Below are 22,753 nucleotides of genomic sequence, written 5' to 3'. Positions count from 1 at the left end.
CATCTCTCTGATGGTTTTCTCCCCCACTATCATCTTCTTTCACTCTATATCCCATGAAAAAGTTGTTTTACTCCATATGAAGACAAACCCATGTACATGTATCCTTAACACCAAACCATCCTGTCTTCTGCAATAGTTTGCCTATTATTTGCTTCTTTCTCATGGCTAAAGAAAGTTATCCATAATTGGTCTCTCCACATTCTTTCCTCCCATTCTCTTAAATTCTCTCTCAATATGACTTTTGAACTCATCATTCAATTGAAACTATGCTCCCTAATAGAACTCTTTTAACTGCCAAATCTAATAGCCTTTCCTAAATCCTCACTGTTTTTGTCTTTTCTTCAATCTTTGACATTGTCAACTATCTCTTCTTGATATTCTCTTTTCTCCTAGAATTTGTGACAGTGCTCTGTCTAGGTTCTCCTGCTATCCTTCTGACTACTCCTTTGTCCTAGGCCCTTTGCTTTTCTTCCTCTATAGTCTTGCTTTGTGATCTCATTAGCTTCAAAGGATTCAGTTATTATCTCTACAAAAATGATTCTCTTACATAATTAACCCAGCCCTAACCTCTCTCCTGACTTCCTTAAATCACCAAATGCAATTTGGAAATCTAGAATTGAATATTTCGTAGATATTTGAAACCCATTTTGTCCAAAACTTATTATCTTTCCTCCAATTTCTCCCCTCTTCCTAATCCTATTACTATAAAACTCTCTGCCATCTTCCCAGTCACTCACGTTTACAATACAGATGTCTTCTTCAACTCCACCTCACTCCCAACTTTGAATATCTAACCCATTGCCAAGTCTTGATTCTACTTCTGCAACATCTTTTGGGAATTCCCTAAAATTAGTTTTTTAGAATGTCAGAGAGGATCTTTTGGTTTTCAACCTGATTTTATATTCAGAGACTGAAATTTAATAAAGGAAATGGTGTATTCAAGTTCATACCTCTAGCTAATACCAGAGGCAGAATTGGAATTCATATCTCCTAATTTAGAGGACAATAACGTGTTTTCCATTATATTATGTTACCTATGATCTTTCTGTAGCAAAGGAAGGGAGAATGGCTCTCTCCCCTGCAATACTAGGAAATATATGTCATAATAATAACAGCTCAGATATCTGAGTTTTTCCTCAATCCCCAAGAGTATAATCATCAACAATATACCTGTTCCTTTGATTATTTTTTGTGAAATAAAAACAAAATTTCAGTAGGGAATCTAGAAGAATTCTATTTCCACAACACACAGGACATGTAGCTATACAACATGCAACTAGAGAAACAAGATAGATGTTTAACAGTGGTGACCTCAAACTAAGAATTTTCTTAGCTCTGAAGATATATTTGAACCAAAAAGAGTCAACAGGCAAGGGGTTTTTAGAATAATTATAAGTAGATATTTGTATTTTTTAGCAGGAGGAAATTTAAGACAGAAGAGATAGAAAGATGGTTAAATGTGATGCTGGTGACATTGACAAAAGGTTAGGTCCAGTGCAAAAAAAAAAATTTCTTTGTGCGTGTGTGTGTGTGTGTGTGTGTGTGTGTGTGTGTTTAGGGAGGAATTTTGAAGTGCATTTGAAAACATAAGCATAATTAGGGTGGGGTAACCAGAGTTTTAGGGTATTGAAATTTCAAGGAGTGTGGAAAGCCCCACTCTTGCTCATGCTTTCTCCCTTAACCCAAGCAGCATATGCCAGGGGCCAGAGTTGTAGTCCTTTGAGGTAGAAAATGCATTCTTTTTTGCCTGGCCTCAGGCTTGGAGATCATATCTTTACTTTGCAGTGCATTTCCTACCCCAGAGGCTTTATCTCTGGCCCTTGGTATATGTTGTCCCCATCTTTTCCAGAAGAAGCAATCTGGTGCATGTTTATTTTCTCAGGCACCTGCTACCAAGGTTGAGTCCTCCCTTCCATTCTAAGAGAAGCTATGTTTGTAAGCCCATAATATACTTAGCAATCTTTACCAAAAAAAGGATTTTTAATGTTTTATTGAAGCCAAAAGATCATTTTCGTCCCTTGCTTCATCCTGCTGTACACTGTTGGAATTCAACAAATGAACTCTATGTTTGCTGTGAAGAAGGTCATATTCTTTTGATTAATGGAGAAAGTCTGCTTGTCACTATCCTGTCACCATCACCAGGTAAGAAATGGCTTTGCTAAAGTTTTTAGACATACACATTTGAAATCCAATTCTTAATATACCAAAACTTAGCACACTGGAATCAGAAACATTAATTAGGAGGTCATTGCAATAATTTAGGCAAGGATATAAGGATCTGAACTTGGATAGTGGTGAGATGAATGGAAAGATTGTGGAAGTAAACTTGAAAAGATTTGGTGACTAACTTGATATCATGGCAGGGGAAAAGAAAGAGTTAAGAGGGGCTCTGCAGTTGTAAATTTGGGTAAATGAAAGAATGATGTTGATCCCAAAAGAAACAAAGAAATCTGCAAGAGGTATGATGTGTGGGGAAAGATAACAAATTCTGTGTTAGACATTTTGAATTCGAAATACCCATGAGACATCCAGATAGAAATGTTCAAAATTCAGTTGGTGATGCTAGGAGGAGGGAGTTCAGGAGAAATACTGAGGCTAAATACAATGATTTGGGAGTATATTGAATAAAGATAAAAACTGAGTCCATAATCACTGATGAGATCACTAAGAGAGAATACACTGAGAAAAGTAAAGTTAGCCTACAATAGTATCTTGGGGAATACCTCCATATAGGAAACAGGAAACAGGTGGTAAGTTAGCAAAGGAATCTGAGAAATAGCAGGTGTGTAGACAGACAGAAAAGTAGGAATGAACAATGTTTATTAAAGTCAAATAAGGAGACAGTATCTAAGAGAGGGAGAATGATTGACAGCATCAAAGTTGCATGGAGATTATAGAGCATAAGGACTGAAAAAAAATCTTTTGAGATTTAGAAATTAAGAGATTCATGCTTTACAAGATAATGATAAGGTTTACATGGAGATATATGATAGCACATCTTAGTGTTTTGTACATAGTTATTATTAAATCTTCTCATCAGTTTGAACTCCTAGAGAAAAGGTTCTTTCTTATGCCTTTCTTTATATCCTTAATACTTAAAACAGTTCCTGACACATATTAGATCCTTAATAAATGCTTACTGATTCTTAACTGACTGACTAGCCATAAAGTGAAAATAATAAATACTTCAAAAGACAGCTTTAAGAAAGTGAAATGGATTAGTTATATAGCAAGAATTCAAGCCTTATTTTGGAGACCAGAGGAAGAAGGTTACCAGTGATTTGGATAAATTCTCAATGGAAGACTGATGGAAAGACATAAACAATAATTACACAAGACCAAAAGGCAAGATTAGATTGTATATGAACTGGTTGAGGTTTAAACTGTCACTGAGCCCCTTATTACATCCATCTATGTTAAATTATATAAATAGACCCAGAAGTATTACACAGAGGGGTCCTTGAGCATTTATTTGAAGGCCAGTGGGGTCATGTTTATGGGCCAGAACTTGAAACAAGTACTCAGTGGAATTGATAGAGACAAGGGTTAGCATGCATCAGTATGAGTGATTTAATCCTACAACAAATAATGGTTTTCTAGTGATATAATGATTGGTTTATACTCAGTGTAGAGCGTATAAGCTAGGAGCCTCAGCCAGCATTTAATTCGGGGAGATTCAGAAGCCAGAGAAGACAGGAAGGAGCTCAAGCTCTTGGAACCAAGGAGAGAGATAGGCCTCTAAGAAAGCTAACTGGCCCCAGGAAAGGAGACATGACTTTGAAAGAGACAATAAAGGATTTTGGACTTTAACCCCTGGCTATTCTTCTGGTGATTACTGAACTGAAACAAAGGCTGCCTCCAGAGACCCCAAGAAAACCAAACCAAAAAGAACATTACAGGGTCAAAAGCATTTTGAACATAGTACAAACTATACAAGGAGCAATTGTAATCTGAATCATTGATTATTACCTGGGTCTCTGAGCTGGCCAGCTCTGGCAGCAGTAACTAGATGGATCTCTTCCTATTGGTCCTTCACTCAATCTGAGAAGTTTCTTGTAGAACTCACTCTCTGACGTTTCTCTCATTCTTACTTTGTCCTCCCAGCCCAATCTTCCAGCCCACCTTCACTGAGACTCTATATCAATGTTCACCTTGCAGAGTTTCAAGGTTGCTTATCATTAGCATTATAGCATGCACACGCTGGTAAACCAGGTAAGCCATCTTGGAAGATGGGAGTAACCAACAGGTCTCAAACTCATTGGTGAGTTAGGGAGGTGTCTAAGAGCTTGTGAAGACTTCTCCCAGCAAAAGAGGTGGATGAAAACACTTTGTTCTAATGGCCATGAAGGGGAATAAAGTAGTTGCTTTTTTTTTTTTTTTTTGCAACTCTATCTCACCTAAATCTAATTCACAGGCAAGTTAAAGCATCACCCATGATGTCATTGGTTCTCTTCAAAAATGAAGCATTGGGGTGGCTGGGGGCGCAGTGGGTAGAGAGCCAGCCCTGAGCTCAAATCTGGCCTCAGACACTTAACACTTCCTATCTGTGACCCTGGGCAAGTTACTTAACCCCAATTGCCTCAGGAAAAAAAAAAAAGAAAAGAAAAGAAAATGAAGGATGAACAATAGCTGGGTATCTGAAGCATACTTTTGCATCTTCACAGCTCTAAGGAAAAATACTTCTCTGACCATCACATGTGCAGTCCCTGAGTTCCACAGCATTACTATCCTTCTAGCTGCTCCCTTCTTAGCCAGCAATAGGATAACCTGCTGAACAAAACCATCTGAGAAACTGAGAAGTATTTGTGAACTTACTAAGTCTTTCAGATTTCTGTCCCAAACTAGATTCAAATATATCAAGTCAAGGTGATTCAGAACCACTGATTTTCAGGATGTAGCATTCACTAGGGCATTCAAAAAACAGAATTGTAGATTTTCCTCCAGCCACTATGACAGCTCCTACCCTCAATAAACTTCCCAACCATCCAATGACATTTGTACTTCCTAGATTTGATCAATAGCAAGTTTGAAACACATCCCAAAGGAAAGACTATCTTTCAAATGAATACAATCCCCTTCCCTGAAGAAATAAGTTTCCATTGGGTGTCTGCACATACAATCGTTCTCTCAGAAGAATGTTGTTGGAAGGTGCTCCATATTTGTCATGATAGTCCAACTATGGATTTTTTAAAAGTCCTTCAAGCAGTCACTCAGGATTTAGTGGTTATGGATCAGAGATATTGATCTAAATATGAGAATAAGTTAAGTGTAAACCTCTGCCAATTTGTCTTATAGGAAATCTCTCATGGATGCTGATATTTCTTCCAATGCTTTGTTGTCTTGCAGGGATAATAATTTAATACTTTATCACAGATTCAGCATCACCCCAAGCCAGAATACCATCATGGCAGTCATTGACACACTGGCAGAATTTAGATAACTGCAACTATTTAGTTTGGCACAAAACTGTCTGCAAATATAAGGAACAATCCTGCCTCTGACATGTATAACCTGTGTAACCTTGACCTACTCACTTAATCTTCATGGGCCTCAGTTTCCTAACTTTAAAAATGTAAAATGTTTATATATTTAGGAACTGGTAGAATATGAATTAAGAAAAAAGCTTTGTGTCCTACCTAATAACTTTCTTCTTCCAGAAGGAGAATATTTCATTGCAGTTACTCTGGGATGTATGGGGTGTTTAGGGAAGACATGTACCTCTGATTTGAGGGCTTGCCAAACTTATTTCACGGTGTTTGTCCAGTTGTCATTCAACTCTTACCTGCAGCACCAAGAGTCTGTAAATGGCCACCGCTGGCAAACCATCTTGTCAGATGGACTAAAGTAGGTCTAAGCATACGAGACTTCTCCAGGCAGACTAGGTGAGTGAGAACCCTTTGTCTAATGGCCACAAAAGGGGCTGAATCAGGTGCTGTGGGGCGCTTACATTTCGGTTAAACACCAACAGCACTGAGGCTCCCAGGCTGCATCCCAGGCCATTCCCAATCATCCCTGATGATTGAGAGAGTGAAGCCATGACTTTTTGCCACTCTGTCTTACTTAAGTCCCAATCACAGGCTCATCAGAACATCACTTGTATTGTCTTTGGCCCTTTTCTAAAAGGAAGGACAACTCTAACAGCTTCTGAATGAAGGGATTTTCCATCATAGCAGAGATGGAGCCCGCAGCACAGTTGTAGCATATTAAACAAGAAGGGAAAAGGAATAGAGCATGACTATCCTTATCTTCATTACCCATACTGGTAAACATCCTATGTACTCTGTGTACTTATGAGCATCTTTGTACTCAGTTTAGTTGACTTTTCAAAAAAAAAAAATCTAGTTTTTTATTTCTTGATAGATTTGCCCCTGAGTATTTTACTATTAATTCTGTCTGTTTTCTCAGGGCAGATTCCTGTTTACACTCAGAGCTCATTTTACTATTAATCTCTTATCTCCTATACCAACTACCTCCCACTAGGCACTCATACTTGTTTCTTACCTCATAGCTAACTCCCTCATTGACCTTGGGCAGGATCTGTGCTCCTCAGACAGTAGTGACATTATCTTGGCCTGTCACGGATGATGAGGGAGGCCTTAGTGGCTCTTGATAGATCAGTTTACTCAGCTTGCTTGAAGAAAGAGGGTGTTTTATTTCTGTAGTAGTGAACTCACATAGAATACACTGAATCATATTTCATTTGGGGGCCATATGACATGAGTCAATAGTCTTTGAATTTCAGTTTCATGAAATCCTCTCTCGGTTTCACTATCTTTGTATATTGCATTATTATGGCAAACCAACTTGCTCTACAAAATCTGAGGACTACAATATGTTAAGATTAAGCCATAATGAACATAGTAAATGGTTCTGTGTCATTCAGATTCAAATGATCCTTTCTTACTAAAGTATAGTTCCCTGACAAGATGAATGAATTTTGTTCAATAAGAATTTATTAAGTACTTCTTTTGTACAAGAAAAGAAGAAGCTTGGCACAGAGGGCAGATCTTATTATCTGGTCAGGAAGATATGACCTCTGACACATAATGATGTCTGATTTTCGGGACATTATTTCCCCCCTCAGCATTTTAGACACTTTTAAGACTATAAGTAGATGCTGGTTAGCAATGAGAAGGAGAAACACTTCTTTTTTTAGTATAAAGTATGCTATACATTATAATTTAAAATATTTCATTTTTCCCACAGTATATGAAGATGGCTGTGTATCTCCAACCATCATGTCTTCTGAAGAGTACTTAAGAAAAGGAGGTATGCATTTTAAAAAATAAAGCAAATTAATAGTATGGGACAAGTCTACTTTTAGAATGACTTAGTATAGGACAAGTCTACATTTAGAATGACTTTTAATGTTAATTACCAGATAAGCCCCCTTTAAGAGAAGTGGGTTTTTTTTTTTTCTGAAATGTGGAACAATCTTTTGAGTGGCTCAAAGTTTTCTTTAAAGAAAAGGTCTTGCTCCAATAATAGACTTTTCAGAAATTTTTATTCCCTTTAGCTCTTTAGCTTCTTGATAACCAATGGAAATGTTATCAATAAGGGCAGTTAAATACCGAGCTAAGTTACTAAAGAAAATTATAACATTGTTGAAAACTCAACTCAAAAATCATCTCTTCCAAAAAAGGATGTCTTCCATGATTTATTTTACCTAATTTCTCCTGATTAATTTCCCTTTAGTACTTGTGTACTTAGTTATATGAATTTGTTAAGATCATAACCCACAGTTATACTTTTATATCACTTTGAAGATAACTAAACCAATTTGAAGTGCTATTTATTTCAGTGAAAACATTCTTTGTGGTCAAAGCATCTACCTTAACCAAAGTATTTCATAGTCACAGAATCACAGCATTTGCAAGTTGGAAGGGACTTTATTGGCCAATTAACCTAATGATTTACACCAGAAGTATCAAACATGAAGCACATAACAACCCTTGGTGAGACCTAAGCCAGATTAAAATGAAATAGGGAAATATCTAATAAAATAAACACACACCAAAACATGGATAATACTAATACATGATTTTCTAAGTCAATATGCAGTTTGTAGGCATCCTGAAATATGGTTTCAGTGCACCCTTTCAGTATGAACTTATACTGACTCTTACAATGGCTTTGTGACAACAGATAAATAATTTAACCTCTCCTAAGTTTCTTATCTGTATATAATACTACTTAAAGAATATTTATTTCAGAGTTTTGTAGTAATGATCACACATAATGTATGTAAAGAGCTTTGCAAAACTTAAAGAACTATATAATTGTTAATAATAATTAACAACATTACTGTGATGAGCATCCTTTCCTCATGGGCAGCATGAAGTAGTAGAATACACATTCACAAACACAGAGTCAGAAGTAGCTGGGCTCAAGTCCATTCTCTGACATATCCTAGCTGTTTTATGCTGGGAAAGTGTATCTGCCCAGGACAACTCTGAAGTATCATAGGTTGGGGATTTGCCTTGGTAGAAAGTTTCCTCACCTGGAATCTCCCTACACCATTGATACCACAGGTCTCCACAAAGAAACCATCATGTACACATGTAGGCTAGGTTGTGGTGTGTAGGACAATGAAGCCCCCCCTTGGCAACCACTATAAGGTTCTTCAGGGAAAAGCAGAAAAATGCCTTTGTAGCTGACCTGGACCAATTTCCTCCAAAGCAATCAGAATCCCAGTGTTTGAGGGGCTGTTGTTTTTCTCAAAAAGACAGTTTATCATGTATTATCCCAATTACTAGCCCCAATTCTCTCAATCATTTTGATCCTTGGCAAATATATTAGAATTTGATTTTTTGATTTGTTTTTTTATAGCTCGAAAAATGTGCTCTTCAGTTGCTTCATAAGCACATTCCAGCAATTCTGTCTCTAAATGCTTAAAATACAGAAAAGTCCACTTAGTCCATGTCTTTTGAATCCTCTTTATAATAACTGTTGATCTACTAACTGATTGAAAGACTTAGTGACTGAAAACTGTACATGTTGAATGGCTTACATTTAGTCCTACTTAAAGGCCTTTTGAATTTCTTTACTTTATCTTGAAAAAGCTATGGCTCTGTCTTTTTTGTTACATTTAAAATAATACATAGTAAAGTGGCTAATGGCAAAATGCTTTCCTCACATCAATCACAACCTCTATTAGTGTAAGTATTGTTAACCCCATTTTTTAGATGAGGAAACTAAAGCTCTGAAAGTTTAAAGATTTTCTAATTATCCAATTATATAGGAATATCTGGAAAATAAAGTTATTTATGCATTTTTAAAAAGTGCTTTAGAAATTAAAAGACCTTACATCTGTTTCATAAACTTTATAATTCTGGACGAAAGTTTCTAGAGAAAATTAAAAGTAATATAGCATTAATATAAAGATGATTGATTCCACTTTAACATTTTTTATGATTATTTTTTATGTTTTTCACAAAAAATGAAGAAAACTATTCAAAAATTAAGAACATCAATACCATGGTGATGCATACTGAAGGAGTGTTTGTTTCTGGACATGTAAGCTTTTTTTCTCTATTATTTTCACTTCTGTCATTTGTCTTTTAAGAATGAATGTGAATTTTTAAAAATCCTATCTCTTGGGGCCCAAGATGAGGAAGGGGAAGGAAAATACAGAAAAGAAGTGCCAGATGATCACATTTTAAATGAGCCCTAGAGAAATCTTCAACGTGGATTTCCACCAAAACAACATAAATTGCACATCTATCATCCTTTAATGGCCTCAGAACATTAGACGTGAACTATCACCTTAGGTAATTCAGGCATGGATGTAGATCTGGAAGGCATTTTTGAGGTCACCTAGTACATATTATAGGTTAGGAAACAAGATTAGAGGGAGCATGACTTACCCAATGTCACATAGGTGGTTAGTAAATGAAACAGAAGGTAAACTAAGTCATCTCTTGAGCTTGGTCTGTTTCTGCTTTATTCCCAACTACTGTGATAACCATTTCAATATACAGCTGTAGAGATTGCTGCAAAAATGTAGCACCAGAGTTAGTGCTGTGGTCTTAATCTATGCTGATCAAGGTAGCAAGGTCATATATTTATTTCTAATTGGGCCAGAGCTTTTCTCTTTTCCTTAGCCACAAACTAAACCTGTAGCCCAGCAAGTTAATTTTTTGGTGTGCACCCGCATGCACGCAAACGTGCACGCAAACACATATGCACACACACACACACACACACACACACACACGAGGGAATGAACCAAAAGAAAAATAGGTGGCCCCTTCACTTGGTGCTTTAAAAAACAAAAATAAAACTTTCTGAGGTGTAGTCAGTCTACAGTATACTTCCTTAACCAAACATATCCAGGACTCTGCGTTTCCCCTTTTCAGACTTGTCTTTTTGTGCTTTTTGACAAGACAATATTAAGTGATTTATCCAAGGTCACACAGTTAATAAGTGTCAAGAATCTGAAGGAAAATTTGAAATCAGATCCTCCCGACTTCAGGGCTGCAGCTCCAAGTACTTCACCACCTACCTGCCCCACTGGCTGTTTTGATAAAGTATTTCCTCCTTCAAAACTTTTGAATACCCATTTCATCCTATTTATATAAAGAATGGGACTGAGTGGGGTATAGTTATAATTTGCTTTAGATCTATGTCTTCTGAGAAAGCCCTAAACCCAAACACCTTAAATTAATAATATTTTAATCTCAAGCGAGTCTAATTAAGGGAATATGGACTAATTTTCCAATAATTTTCCTACTCTAATTTATCTATTGGAACAACAACTACAAAATCTTCTGTAGGTAAATCAGCAGTAAATAAATATACTAAAGGTCAATTAAGTTTGCCTAGGTCTGATCATAGTATTTACTGCCTACTTTGTGTTGAGCTCTATTATGGGGGATCCCTCCCAAAAAATTAGGCATAGTATCTGCCCTCAAAGAACATAAAGAGACAATGAGAACTTATTAGTTCAAAACAGCAGAGATAATTTGAGTATGAATAAGACCCATCTCCATGAGACACAGAAGAAAATAGAGTTCAATTATTTCAAAGAAAATAGCATTTTATTTAATTAGAAGTCTTACTATGAACTACAACATAGAATTCCCAATTCCTCTACCCTTGTCCACCTGCATTTTTGATTTCTTTCACAGGCTAATAGTACACTATTTTAAAGTTTGATTCTTTTTGAACAACAAAATAACTGTTTGGACAAGTATACTAATATTGTATTTAATTTATACTTTAACATACTTAACATGTATTGGTCAACCTGCCATCTGGGGTAGGGGGTGGGGAGAAGGAGGGAAAAATTGGAACAAAAGGTTTGCAATTGTCAATGCTGTAAAATTACCCATGCATATAACTTGTAAATAAAAAGCTATAATAAATTAAAAAAAAAGTAAAAAGACTAAAATGTGTTATAGAAATTCAGAAGATAGGAAGAACAATAAAGATTGGGAGAGCTGAGAAAGGGTTTTTGGAGGAGGTAGGAATTAAGCTAACCCTTGAAAATAGATAGAATTTCATTAAGATGGGAAGGAAAGTTGTATCTCCTGAAATAGATTGTTAAATCCTTGATTTGACCAGGTTAGTAGAGAAAGTCCATTATGCAAGCATGTGGTTTTTTTGTGTATTTTTTTTTATTTTTTTCCATCTAGGATGGCATTTTGTATTCTATTAATATCAAGGAAAATAAATATACCATAAAGGACCACATTAATTTACAAACCTCTGTGAAGAATATTATATTTTCTCCTGATTATACACAAATACTACTTCAAACAGAAAATGTAAGTAAGATGTTGAATTCCTGTCATAAAATGCTAATATTATATATCACAGAACAAATTCTTTTATTGAGGTGCTTATTGTAATCATATGTGAATCTGTAAGGATATATTAATTTATCCACTTAAGAGAATTCCCACGTTAGGAAATCTTCCACTAAGGCACATTATAGGCCATCTATGACTTAGAAGAGTAGTCTAGAGGTATATATCTCAAGAATGAGAGATTAGACTATTTACCTAGAGTTATAGAGGTAGTAGATGTCAATGAAACGATTTCAACCCAGGTCTTTTGGGCTCTGAAGTCATCACATCATATGAATAGAGGATAGAGAGCCAGGACCTTCTCTTCCTTCTCCCTTCCCCTTTTAAACTTTCTTTTGTGTGTAACCTTAATTAGGTTAAAAAATTTTTAATCTCCAGGGCTTAATATATTCCCTGGCATATAGTTGACATTTAAACATATATTAACTGACTGACATCACACTGCCTCTCTCTTATTATACTTTACTAATGTCACATGTTATTGTGTTCCCAGGCTATTATCATTGTTCTTGGGTCATTATCATAAACAAACTTGATTCCAGTTAGGTACTTCAGCAATGCACTCTATCCCATCCTTGTTTCTTTTATCTTCCACTGTTTTTGCTTTACTAATCAAAATCTCTGGTCACCCTCAACATTTGCTTTCTTTTTTCAACCTGCTGGATGCAGCCAGAAGAAATCAGAAAACAAGTGGATAGGAAAAACCACATTTTCTAATTTCTATTGCCATCTTGGAGGGACTCCCTCTGACATTCCTCAAGCTTGTTCCAAATCTTCTCTCTCTTCAAACCCTGGAGACCCTCCTTTTTACTCCTAGCTGTTGAATTGACCTCTTCTGTGGACAAAACTGAGTCTGCCCATCTAAATTTCATACTTTTTGGTCTTTGTCCATCTTTTGTTCTTGAGCTTTAGTTTGAGAGGATAAGATAGCCCTCCTCCTTTCCAAGGATGATTCTGAGGATTTAAACCTGGATGACTTAGAATAATGATGGTGTAACTGGAACAACAGAAATAGGAAAATTCTGGAGAGGATTTGAAGAAATAGATCAGATTGTTACTTCTTTCTCCCTCCTCACATTGTTGTGCAAATCCTTGTTTATATGTGTTTTGTGCATATCCATGTTTATATATGTAGCTGCCCCCTCTAGGTTACCCTCAGTCAAGTAACAATGTGAGTTTCTAAAGTTATGATTTATTATCTGTAAATTTTTATGCATATACCTATTTTATATACCTATAAACCTGGGATAATGTAAAAATTTCTCGGTGAAAGGGGATGTGAATGGAAAAAGTTTTAAGAAGTTCTGATCTACAGCATCCCGAATGCATGGCATTTATGTTTCTGCTTAAGTAATCTAACTATGAAGCTCTTCCAAGATAGTAGGCTATAGTGAATGCTGGCTGTATTAGTTACTTATGTGGCCATAAGCAAGTTAAGGTTTCCTCAATGCAAAATAGATAATAAAATCAATAATATTTATCTCACAGAGTTGAAAGTACATAATATATATAAAACTCTTTGTAAACATTAAATTCTTAATAAATGTTGGTTATAATTAATCCAGCCATAGAGTACAGTAGTTATTAAAGCTTCTTATATAATCAAAATTTATCTCTCAAGCAAAAGAAATATTTCTTTCCTATGAAGTAATACAGAATGACCCTGTCTCCTCTCCTATATGAAAGACTTTTAGACAATTATAATCTCTTTTTAGTTTCTTCTCAAAGCTAAATACAACTAAGTTCTCACAATCATTCTTAATATGGCAATTTAAAAAATCCCTCATCGCTATCCTTCTTCAAATATAGTATCTGAAACTGAATGTAATAATCCAAATATCATCTGAACAATGCAACATACAGAGGATCTAATACTTTTTTTAAATGAAATTTAAGAATTCATTAACCTTTTTTAGTAACTACTAATTTGTTATCACCCAAACACCTTAGGTCTTTTCAACATGTAGCTATGTTTTTCCCATTTTTGGGTTAGTCTGCTAATTAATTCCTTTTGATTAAAATATTTATGAAATGCATTACTCACTTCTAGCCTTTGTGCTCCCTACTAAGAACAGAAAAATGAAAAACAGTAAAGTTTCAGGAACTTAATGAAATTTGCTGAGGGAATGTGATATAACTTCAAATAAGTTTTTATAAATGACATAATGAAAAAATAGTAAAGGTGAGATTTCAACAAAATTTTCTGATAAGAAATGTTAGGAACAACTAAGGAAGACTTTTTAGCGCCTTCTAGATAGCATCTATTCTGGCTCTTAAATAAAAAGGATTTCAACTGGTGGGAATACATTCTAGACATGAAGAATAGATCTTTTGAAAAGCAGAGTTGTGAGACAGGTCAGAAACATGATAGGACAATCTGAATGGAGAATAAAATTCAAGGAGGTTATTATCTGACAATGCCGAAAGGTTTTGGCAAATGGATGTGTGAGATTGAAGGGAAAAGGAAAATTTAAAGATGCCTCTGAAGTTTTAAATGTGAGTGACTAAAAAGGTGGTAATGCCTTGAAAGAAACAGGGAAAAGGAAATATAAGTGAACAGAGTACAGTTTAGTTTGTTGAGTCAAGTGCTAACAAAACATTTAGGTGGAGAAGACAGCTGGGAAATGCAAAGCTACTTATCATGTTAAAAGATGACACAATTAGCTAAGCATGAAGGGTCAAGTTGAGCTGCAGAGAACAATGGCTCAGAGAATTCAGCAGGGTAGTCTGTCCTTCAGAGACAAGAGAAGAGACAGGTCATGGGGTTCTGGAGCACTACAGGGGCCAATTACTGCCAGTGTTCCTAAAGTTTGTGCCTCTCTACTAGTGTTCTCTATGTCTGCACTTAACCTTTTCTGTGCCCTTTTTTCCCACTGATGCTGTGGAGAGTACCCCTCAGGTGCTTGAGAAATATTTACTATTATTATTCCTGCTACGGTATTTTAGCGAACGCCTCTACTTTGATACCGTTTTATCAATTGGCCGACTACAAAAGGTACATATGATGGAGCTCTTGAGCCATAGTTTGGGGAATGCAGAGAGGGACAGAGTACCTTAAACCTGAAAGTGGTTAACCTTGGAAACAAGCTGCACATAAGTGGCCTAGAGGGGCCACTAACTATGTAAACATGGATAAGCACAAAAATACCTGTAAACATGTGAGGAGGGAGAGAGAAGTAACTAGCGGAGGAGCCAGAACAGGTCTCCCACAAGAGATAGACATGAGCTGAGATCTCAATTTAATAATAGCCAAGCAGAAGCAACTCATAAACACCAATAAGTTTCAATTCATGCCAAATTGAATCTTAGCAACTTAGAGAAGCATGAATAACTGACTAACTCCATAGGCACTTTAGGTTTTTACTTAAGCTTTATTGATTATTAATAAGACTTCCTATTAGAAAGGAGAATATTCAAGATACAGAACAAGAACCTCAGATGAAAGATATTTAAATAGTCTGCCTTCCAATAGAAGAAACAAAGATATCCTTTGGTAATTGCCATGAATTGCCTTTTCCTGCATCCTATTTCCTCTAAATAGCATAGGGAGAACTAAATAATTGTCAAGAGCCTCTTCTTACTGTAGAGTATGGGGCTGCTCCCTGGAGGCCTCTGGTCAGCCAGAGTCAGGATTAATTAAAGTCCTTGGTTTTTATGGGGAGAAGTGAAGGAGGCAGACAAGCAGAATCCTGGATTCTGGAGTCAGGTGTCACCAGCCTTTCTCCTCCTCTTCCCCCCACCCTGACCTCTCCTTCCCCAACCCCTCCCAATCCTTGATTACAATTTATTTTAACACCATTTAGCAAGCACAGATGGTTGGGAAGAGCCATTATCCAAATATATGCTAATAGAGTCATTATCTCATAGCAAATAGGTAATTAGTCTTAAGTGCCCGGTTCTTATTGAAGCATACTTTTTTGGAATTCTAGCCCTCTACATCTTACCTCATCCTTCCTTCAACATTTCCCCTTTCTACCTTGAATGAGAGAGTGACATGAGATCTTGATATTATTATAGTTTACATCTTGAATGAATTTTCTTGCCCTAGGCTCACTTCAATCTCATTAGTCACAAAGTCATGGCTTAGTTTTGAAGTCTGTCTAAAAACAGTTATTTGTTTGCTTTTTTCTTTTGGTCCAGAAGACTCTTCATCTTAATTTTCTATTTCCTAACTGATAAACTTTGAAATAAGTATTGTCATGAATATATATTTGAAAGACCAATGAAACTCAAATTAGTGTAGATACTTCTTCCATCGATACAGATCATAGCCTCTTTGTCTTCTATGAATTGGTACAAATGAAAAGTAAATTGTATGGTGTTAAACCTTCTAGTGAAGAACTTGAGTAGGCTGGTGCTCAAATAACCATTTATGTGCCTATATTTGGAAGTTTTCTGGCTTGGTAGGATGTATCAGAATTTATACATAGCTTCATGAACTTTCAAACTACAATGATGCAGCAAAGTAGAATTGTTATAAAGTTCAAATGAGATTGTGTGTAAAGAGCTGTGCAAAACTTAAATGTTATACAGATGTAAACCACTGCTCCAACTGCTATCATATTTTTTTTTTTTTTAAAGAGGAAATTCATGGTTAAATTTGGTCAGTTGGTCTATTAGGAAACCAGAAGACTTCAGGCTTGGCTTTATCATTGTAACTACGTTTGTGCACATTTTAGGCAGAGCTCTTTAAGAGGTAAATTAACCTTTTAGCCATTGAATCTGTAATTTGTAAAATAATATGTGAATTCACCACTATTTTCTTCAAAGATTTATCAAGATTTCAAATAGAAAATGCAAAAGTTATATATTTCCTCAAGAATTTGCAACAAATGTTGTTTTCAAATGATTTTTAACTTAAATTGTATTTGACAGGGATCTGTTTTTTCCTACATTTTTGATGAAAAGCCAAAACTTGAAACAATTTTGGATGCATCTGGTGGCAAAGTACAGGCAATTGATTTTGTCACATTTGGAAATGAATACTGCATGGTGAGAAATTTTTTTCTGCTCTATTTAGAGATGTAGTGGCATTGAAATTTCTGAACTGTGAATACCTAAATATATACATAAACATGTGCTTTAATTTCATTTAATTTTTTTCTCTACCTCCCACTTCCAGTTCACTGCCCTCCCTCCATCCCCTTAAGAAAGCAAGAAAAACAAAACTTATTATAAACATGCATAATCAAGCAAAACAAATTTCTGCACTGACCATGTACACAAAAAGGAGGAATAAAAAAAAAAATTCCATAATCCTCATTCTTAAGAGTCCCCCATTACCTCTCTATCTGGAAGTGGGCAGCACCTTTCATTATGTTTCCTCTGGAAATGTGATTGTTCTTTATGTTAATCAGAGTTCCCAAGTTTTTCAGAAATGATTATCTTTACAATATTAATGTATTCATTGTTCTTCTGCTTGTGATTACTTCACTTTGTAAAGGTTCATACATGTTTTTTCAGGTTTCTTTGAAATCATCCTCTTCATCATCCATTATCCAATCAATAGTCACCCTTTTCTTCAGTTCTTTGACACAATATAAATAATTGCTGTGGTTTCATATCTATGAATCCTTTTCCTCTTTATCTTTTTGGGATATAGATTTACTAGTGGTGTATGTGGGTCAAAGGGTATGCATAGTTTAACAGCTTTTTGAAGCATAATTTCAAAGTGCTTTCAAAATGGCTTTACCAATTCACAATTCTGTGAATCATGCATTTAACATGCTTCTTTTCCCACAGTGCCTCAAATAGTTTTCATTTCCTTTTTTGTCATTTTTGCCAATTTAATGGATATGAGGAGGTACATGAGGTGTTTCAATTTGTATTTTATTATCTAATTATTAGTGATTTATCATTATTACATTTACTATCTAATTATTAGTGATTTGGACTGGTATTTTCCTTAAGTTAAGACATTTATATCAAATATTAAAAAATGAAGTTATTAAAATATATCACATGAAAAAGGAGAAAACATCCTTTGACATATTTGTTTCATTCTATTCAAACCATTAGGATCTAGATTATTTTGTTGTTTGAATGTCATTTTTCACTTGTATCTAGCTCTCTGTGACCTCATTTGGGGTTTTCTTGGCAGAGATACTGAAGGGGGTTGCCATTGCCTTCTCAGTCAATTTTATGAATGAAGAACTGAGGCAAACTTAACTGAGTTAAGTGACTTGTTAAGGGTTACACAGCTGGTAAGTGTCTGTGGCCAGATTTAAAATGATGAAGATGAGTCTTCCTGACTCAAGGCCTAGGACTCTATCCATTCTGACACCTAGCTGCCCCAGATGTATTTTAGGCAATAGATTTCCCTTCATTGACTCTGATGGAAAGGTTGTGATTAACTCAAGAAACTAACTTTTTTATTGAAATGCTTTACCAACAAGTTCATGAAAAAATTGTGTTAGCGGTGGCATGAAACCGAGATGACAGATTTGTGACAGCAACCCAGTGGAACTTTCTCAACATTCCTCTTCAAACAACTTTAAAATAATGCCTCAAATCAAGTTTTGTGGCAGAGGCAGCAAGAGTTCTAGACGAGACCTTTTTTCTGGCCTAAGGAAACGTAGGCAGTCTAAGGGGGAGGTCTGTGACTGCAGGGTAAAAAGCTGCCTGGAAGGCACACAGGTAGAGGCGGTAGCAGTGACCCAAAGAACAGCAGGGAGTAGGACAGCTGGACAGAAAGAGATGAGCTGTGGCTGGCACGAGGTGAAGCTGGGGCTGACTGGCAGTTCTGCTGCCTCTATCAGTTCTGGGTGGAGAGGATGTGGGATCAGCCACAAAGGAGCAGGAAGCCTCCAAGGGGGCTCGATCTTGCAGTGGAGAGGAAACAGGAAATCCGGGCAAGGTTCCAGGATCAAGAGAAGTGCTAATGCTTATGGCTGCAAGGACCAGGGACCCTTCCTGGATAAAGAACAGAGTGCAAAGCTGCAGAGCAATCCCTACCTATCCCCACATCACACCAACCTCTGAAACACCCAAGTTTGCAGACTTCTAGAACTAGCTCTGAAAACAGTGGCACAAAAAGGCCTAAGGTTGGGACAATGCTTCCTCTCACCCTCCTCTCCCCCTTCAACACACACACCAAGGGAGCAGAACCTGATTTTAACCAATATTCAAAGTCAAGAAATAGGCTTATAAAAATGAGCAAACAACAAAAAAAGGAACTTAACCTTAAAAACTATTGTGGTAGCAGGAAATAAGAGACACAAACTCAGAAGACAACATAAAAATAATTATAACAAAATCTCAAAGAAAAATGATAACTGGATATAAAGCCCAACAAGAATTCTTTGAAGAGTTAAAGAAAAAAAAAAGAAAAATAGAGGAAAAAGTAGGGAAATAAATGAGTGGTAAAACTCTGAATAGTGAATTAACAGCTTGGTAAAAAGAGGCACAAAAAATGGAAGAAAACCTTCAAAACCAGAATTTGCCTAATGGCAAAAAGGCATAAAAATTTGCTCAAGAATAGAACTCCTTAAAAAGCAAAATAGGCCAAATAGAAAAAAAAGTTTCAAAGATTTATTAAGAAAATAATTCTTGAAAAATTGGAATTAAGCAACTGATCCATGAGACAACAAGAAACAATATTTTCAAAAGTCAATAGAAGAGAAAAAATGTGAACTATATCATTAGAAAAACAACTGACAGAGAGAAAAGATTAAGGAGAGATAATTTAGGAATTATTGGATTACCAAAAAAAACATGATAAAGAAATAGCTTAGACATTATATTTCAAGAAATTATGCAGAAAACTGCCCTGATATCTTATATCCAGAGAGCAAACTAGAATGGAAATAATCCGTCAATCACTTATTGAATGAGACCTCAAAATGAAAACTGCCATGAATATTATAGTTGAAGAATATTGCAGAATATTGAGAAAATATTGCAAGCATCTAGAAAGAAACAATTCAAATATCATGGAGCCACAGTCAAGATGATTCAAGATTTAGCAGCTTTTATGCTAAAGTAGTGGATGGCTTGGAATATGTTATTCTGAAAGGCAAACTAGGATTACAACCAATAAAGACTTACCCAGAAAAACTAAGTATAATCCTTCAGTGGGAAAATAAATATTTAATGAAATAAACTTTCAAGTATTCCTAATGAAAAGACTTATAGAGTTAAATAGAAAATCTGACATTCAAACAGAAGACTGAAGAAAAGCATAAAAATGTAAACATGAAAGAGAAATCCTAAGGGATTCAAGAATATTAAACTTCTTAAATTCCTATATGGGAAGATGTTTCATGTAATTCCTAAGAATTTAATCACTATTAGACCCATTAAGAGGAATTATTTATTTACATGGAAGGCATAGATGTGACTCAATTACATTGGAATGATTTCCCAAAAAATGAAGAGATGAGAGAGATGCACTCTGAGGAGAGATAAAATGGGGGAAATTTTCTCAAAGAAGTTAGACTACATAAAATCTAAGGTCCCTTCCAGCTGTAAATCCTATAAAACAATATAAAGAGTTTTGAATTTCAAGCTAATTTCCTTTCTGAAGAAAAAACCTTTTTCATTCTCAAGAAATGTCCAAACCAATAAAATTTTATTCAAGATCTTAATCAAAGTGATACATAATTGATCCTTCTTTTCATTATACTAGGCAAAAAGTCACTCTTCTCAGCCTTTTTTTCTTCATATTTATCCAGAAGAGGTATCAGAACAAAAATCCCATGAAATCTCTTATGTTTTAAGCACTAATTCTATGCAATGACACAAATATAGAGACAACTATGGTGAATTTTCCAAAGTCCCATGCAAGTATATCAAATAGAATTACCTCTAATCAATTGTATTAGTCAATTTACAAATTAAAAATAACACATATCTTTACTCAGTAAAGGTAATATTCAATTCATCTTTAAATTACATATGTTGATGTTGAAATTTTCATCCTGACTCAACAATCATTCCTTTGTATAAATGGTTACATCTCAAGATATACCAGTAGAGATTGACCTGTCTTAACAAAATATGGAAAAAGTTCATTTTTCATAAAAAGTAAATTCCATATTGATAACTATAGATTTTTATTATTGAATTCTCTTACAGTCAATAACCGTTTTAGGAGAATTTTATATTTGGATGACAGAAGATGGATATCTTATCAGTAGATTATGCCTTTATACAGAGGTATGTATATAAGAAGTAGGTATTTTTCATGTTGAATACTATGGCAGTCTCCCTTTTCATTTTCACATGAACTAATCTTCCTTACAAATGACATTCTCTTTGAACATATATATATATATTTGTCTTTATATATATAATATGTATTGTAATATATATTATACATATAATATATATTAACTTTGGTGTGTAAAATGACTTTTTATATAAAATTATAGTTGATTATAATGTCAAAATAACTATAATGTAAAGCATTTTTATATTCTGCAATACAGTAAAATAGCACATCATGGCAAAGTCATAGAATGGTGAAAGCATTATTTATGCTTCTTATAATTTTCATTAATATTATTACTTGCTAAATGGATACATGAAGCAGTTCTAGGCATTGTGAAGTTCTACTGTGGTGTAAAGATGATGTGGCCCCTTTCTTTAATGAAATTAAAATTTTAGTTCTGAAGATTCTGACGCTAAGCACTGTACTTTAATTATAAGAATTATAAGGTATAAAAAATAGAGAAGAAAGTCAAACAGAGGACAACTCATAATAAAAACAAATTTTATTATACATTCTAACCCTAAAATTGTAAAAGATAGAATGTATTTATTTCCCTTTTTGATGGCAGCAGGTACCTGCTAGGTAGGTGAATTGATACAACAGTTCTAGTATCAACTTTTCCTTATTGTTTCTGCAACAGTCCCACCTTTGGATACTTCATGATACTCCCTAAGCTTAGCTTAGCACTTTGCACAATGCCTGGTCATAACTGAAGAATAAGGCTGCCAAAAACCCCACCAAGGTATTGTCATTTATCTTTGATAAAGACTACCACTGACGGAGAACAATAATTTAAAATAATATTTTTTAAATGGAATAAGTTATTTTCCAGTTTCATGTTGTAAAGAATTCAGCTTGGACAAGACTAAGAAAATAATTTTTAATTCATTTATCTTACTTATTCATTAAGTGTACAATAAACTTCTGTGTATCTAGTTTGCTATATGCTATTAGAAATTCAAAAGAAGTAGAAGACATGGCTCTTGCCTTTTTTGTGACTTGGGGAAATAAGACCAAAAAATATGAAACCAGAACTATCTAAGTTTCAGTAGCATAGTCAAGCTTACAATGAAACGAGCAGGGGGACGGGAGAGTGGAAATGCATTTGTTTGTAGGTATTATGCACAGTTCTTGAAGTTTCTGGGACTTAACGACTTTGAAGGAACTTCATTTCATGGAAACTTGGGAGAGGAGAAAGCATGGCTGTGTTTCATCCCATGCTTCCCTGTACGAGACTGCAAAGAAGGTTGGGGTAAATATGTAGTCCTCATATCACTGAACAGTATTTGTCTGGGATAGGAAGTGAGAAACAATCGGAGTGAGAAACAATAGTAAAAACAATTAACAACAGCAATAAGCCAGTTAGCTTCATGAAAAAGAAAAAGCAGAAGGCATCAGTGAAGGGAGGTGAGAGATGTAGGAGTCAGTTCTGTTTCATCCAAGTTTCCTTTGTTGGCACGAGTATGTAGCCTTACTGATATTACAAGACTCCTAGAACCACACATATTGGGCCTGCTTCTAGACCTTGCAATGCTGGAAGATTCCTTACACTCTTACTGTAAATAAAAACTTATACTTCACAAGCAATATAGTAAAATAGATAAAGCAATGGCCTAGGAATCGTACTTTGGTTTAGTTAGGGCTTGATGGTTAAGTGAATTTTTTCAGTCCTCACTTTTTTGATATATGATAATAATCACAAAGTATGACAGAAAAATAAATTGACTTTTGC

General features: G+C 35.2%; 1 protein-coding gene across 1 annotated transcript in view; it reads left to right on the top strand.

Moving 5' to 3' along the window:
• Nucleotides 1-22,753, top strand: part of LOC127551549 (cilia- and flagella-associated protein 43-like) — a 150,460-nt gene that overhangs the window by 31,788 nt on the left and 95,919 nt on the right. The window contains exons 6-11 of the mRNA XM_051981355.1: nucleotides 1,998-2,142; nucleotides 7,207-7,269; nucleotides 9,446-9,516; nucleotides 11,637-11,768; nucleotides 16,686-16,802; nucleotides 20,886-20,966. Coding sequence (XP_051837315.1) covers nucleotides 1,998-2,142; nucleotides 7,207-7,269; nucleotides 9,446-9,516; nucleotides 11,637-11,768; nucleotides 16,686-16,802; nucleotides 20,886-20,966 — 609 coding nt within the window. The remainder of the gene's footprint in view (nucleotides 1-1,997; nucleotides 2,143-7,206; nucleotides 7,270-9,445; nucleotides 9,517-11,636; nucleotides 11,769-16,685; nucleotides 16,803-20,885; nucleotides 20,967-22,753) is intronic.

This window comes from Antechinus flavipes, chromosome 2 (genome assembly GCF_016432865.1).
Source record: "Antechinus flavipes isolate AdamAnt ecotype Samford, QLD, Australia chromosome 2, AdamAnt_v2, whole genome shotgun sequence".
Classification (NCBI taxonomy): Eukaryota; Metazoa; Chordata; class Mammalia; order Dasyuromorphia; family Dasyuridae; genus Antechinus; species Antechinus flavipes.
The sequence above is the reverse complement of the archived record's forward strand: the minus strand, read 5'-3'. Positions and strand labels throughout refer to the sequence as shown.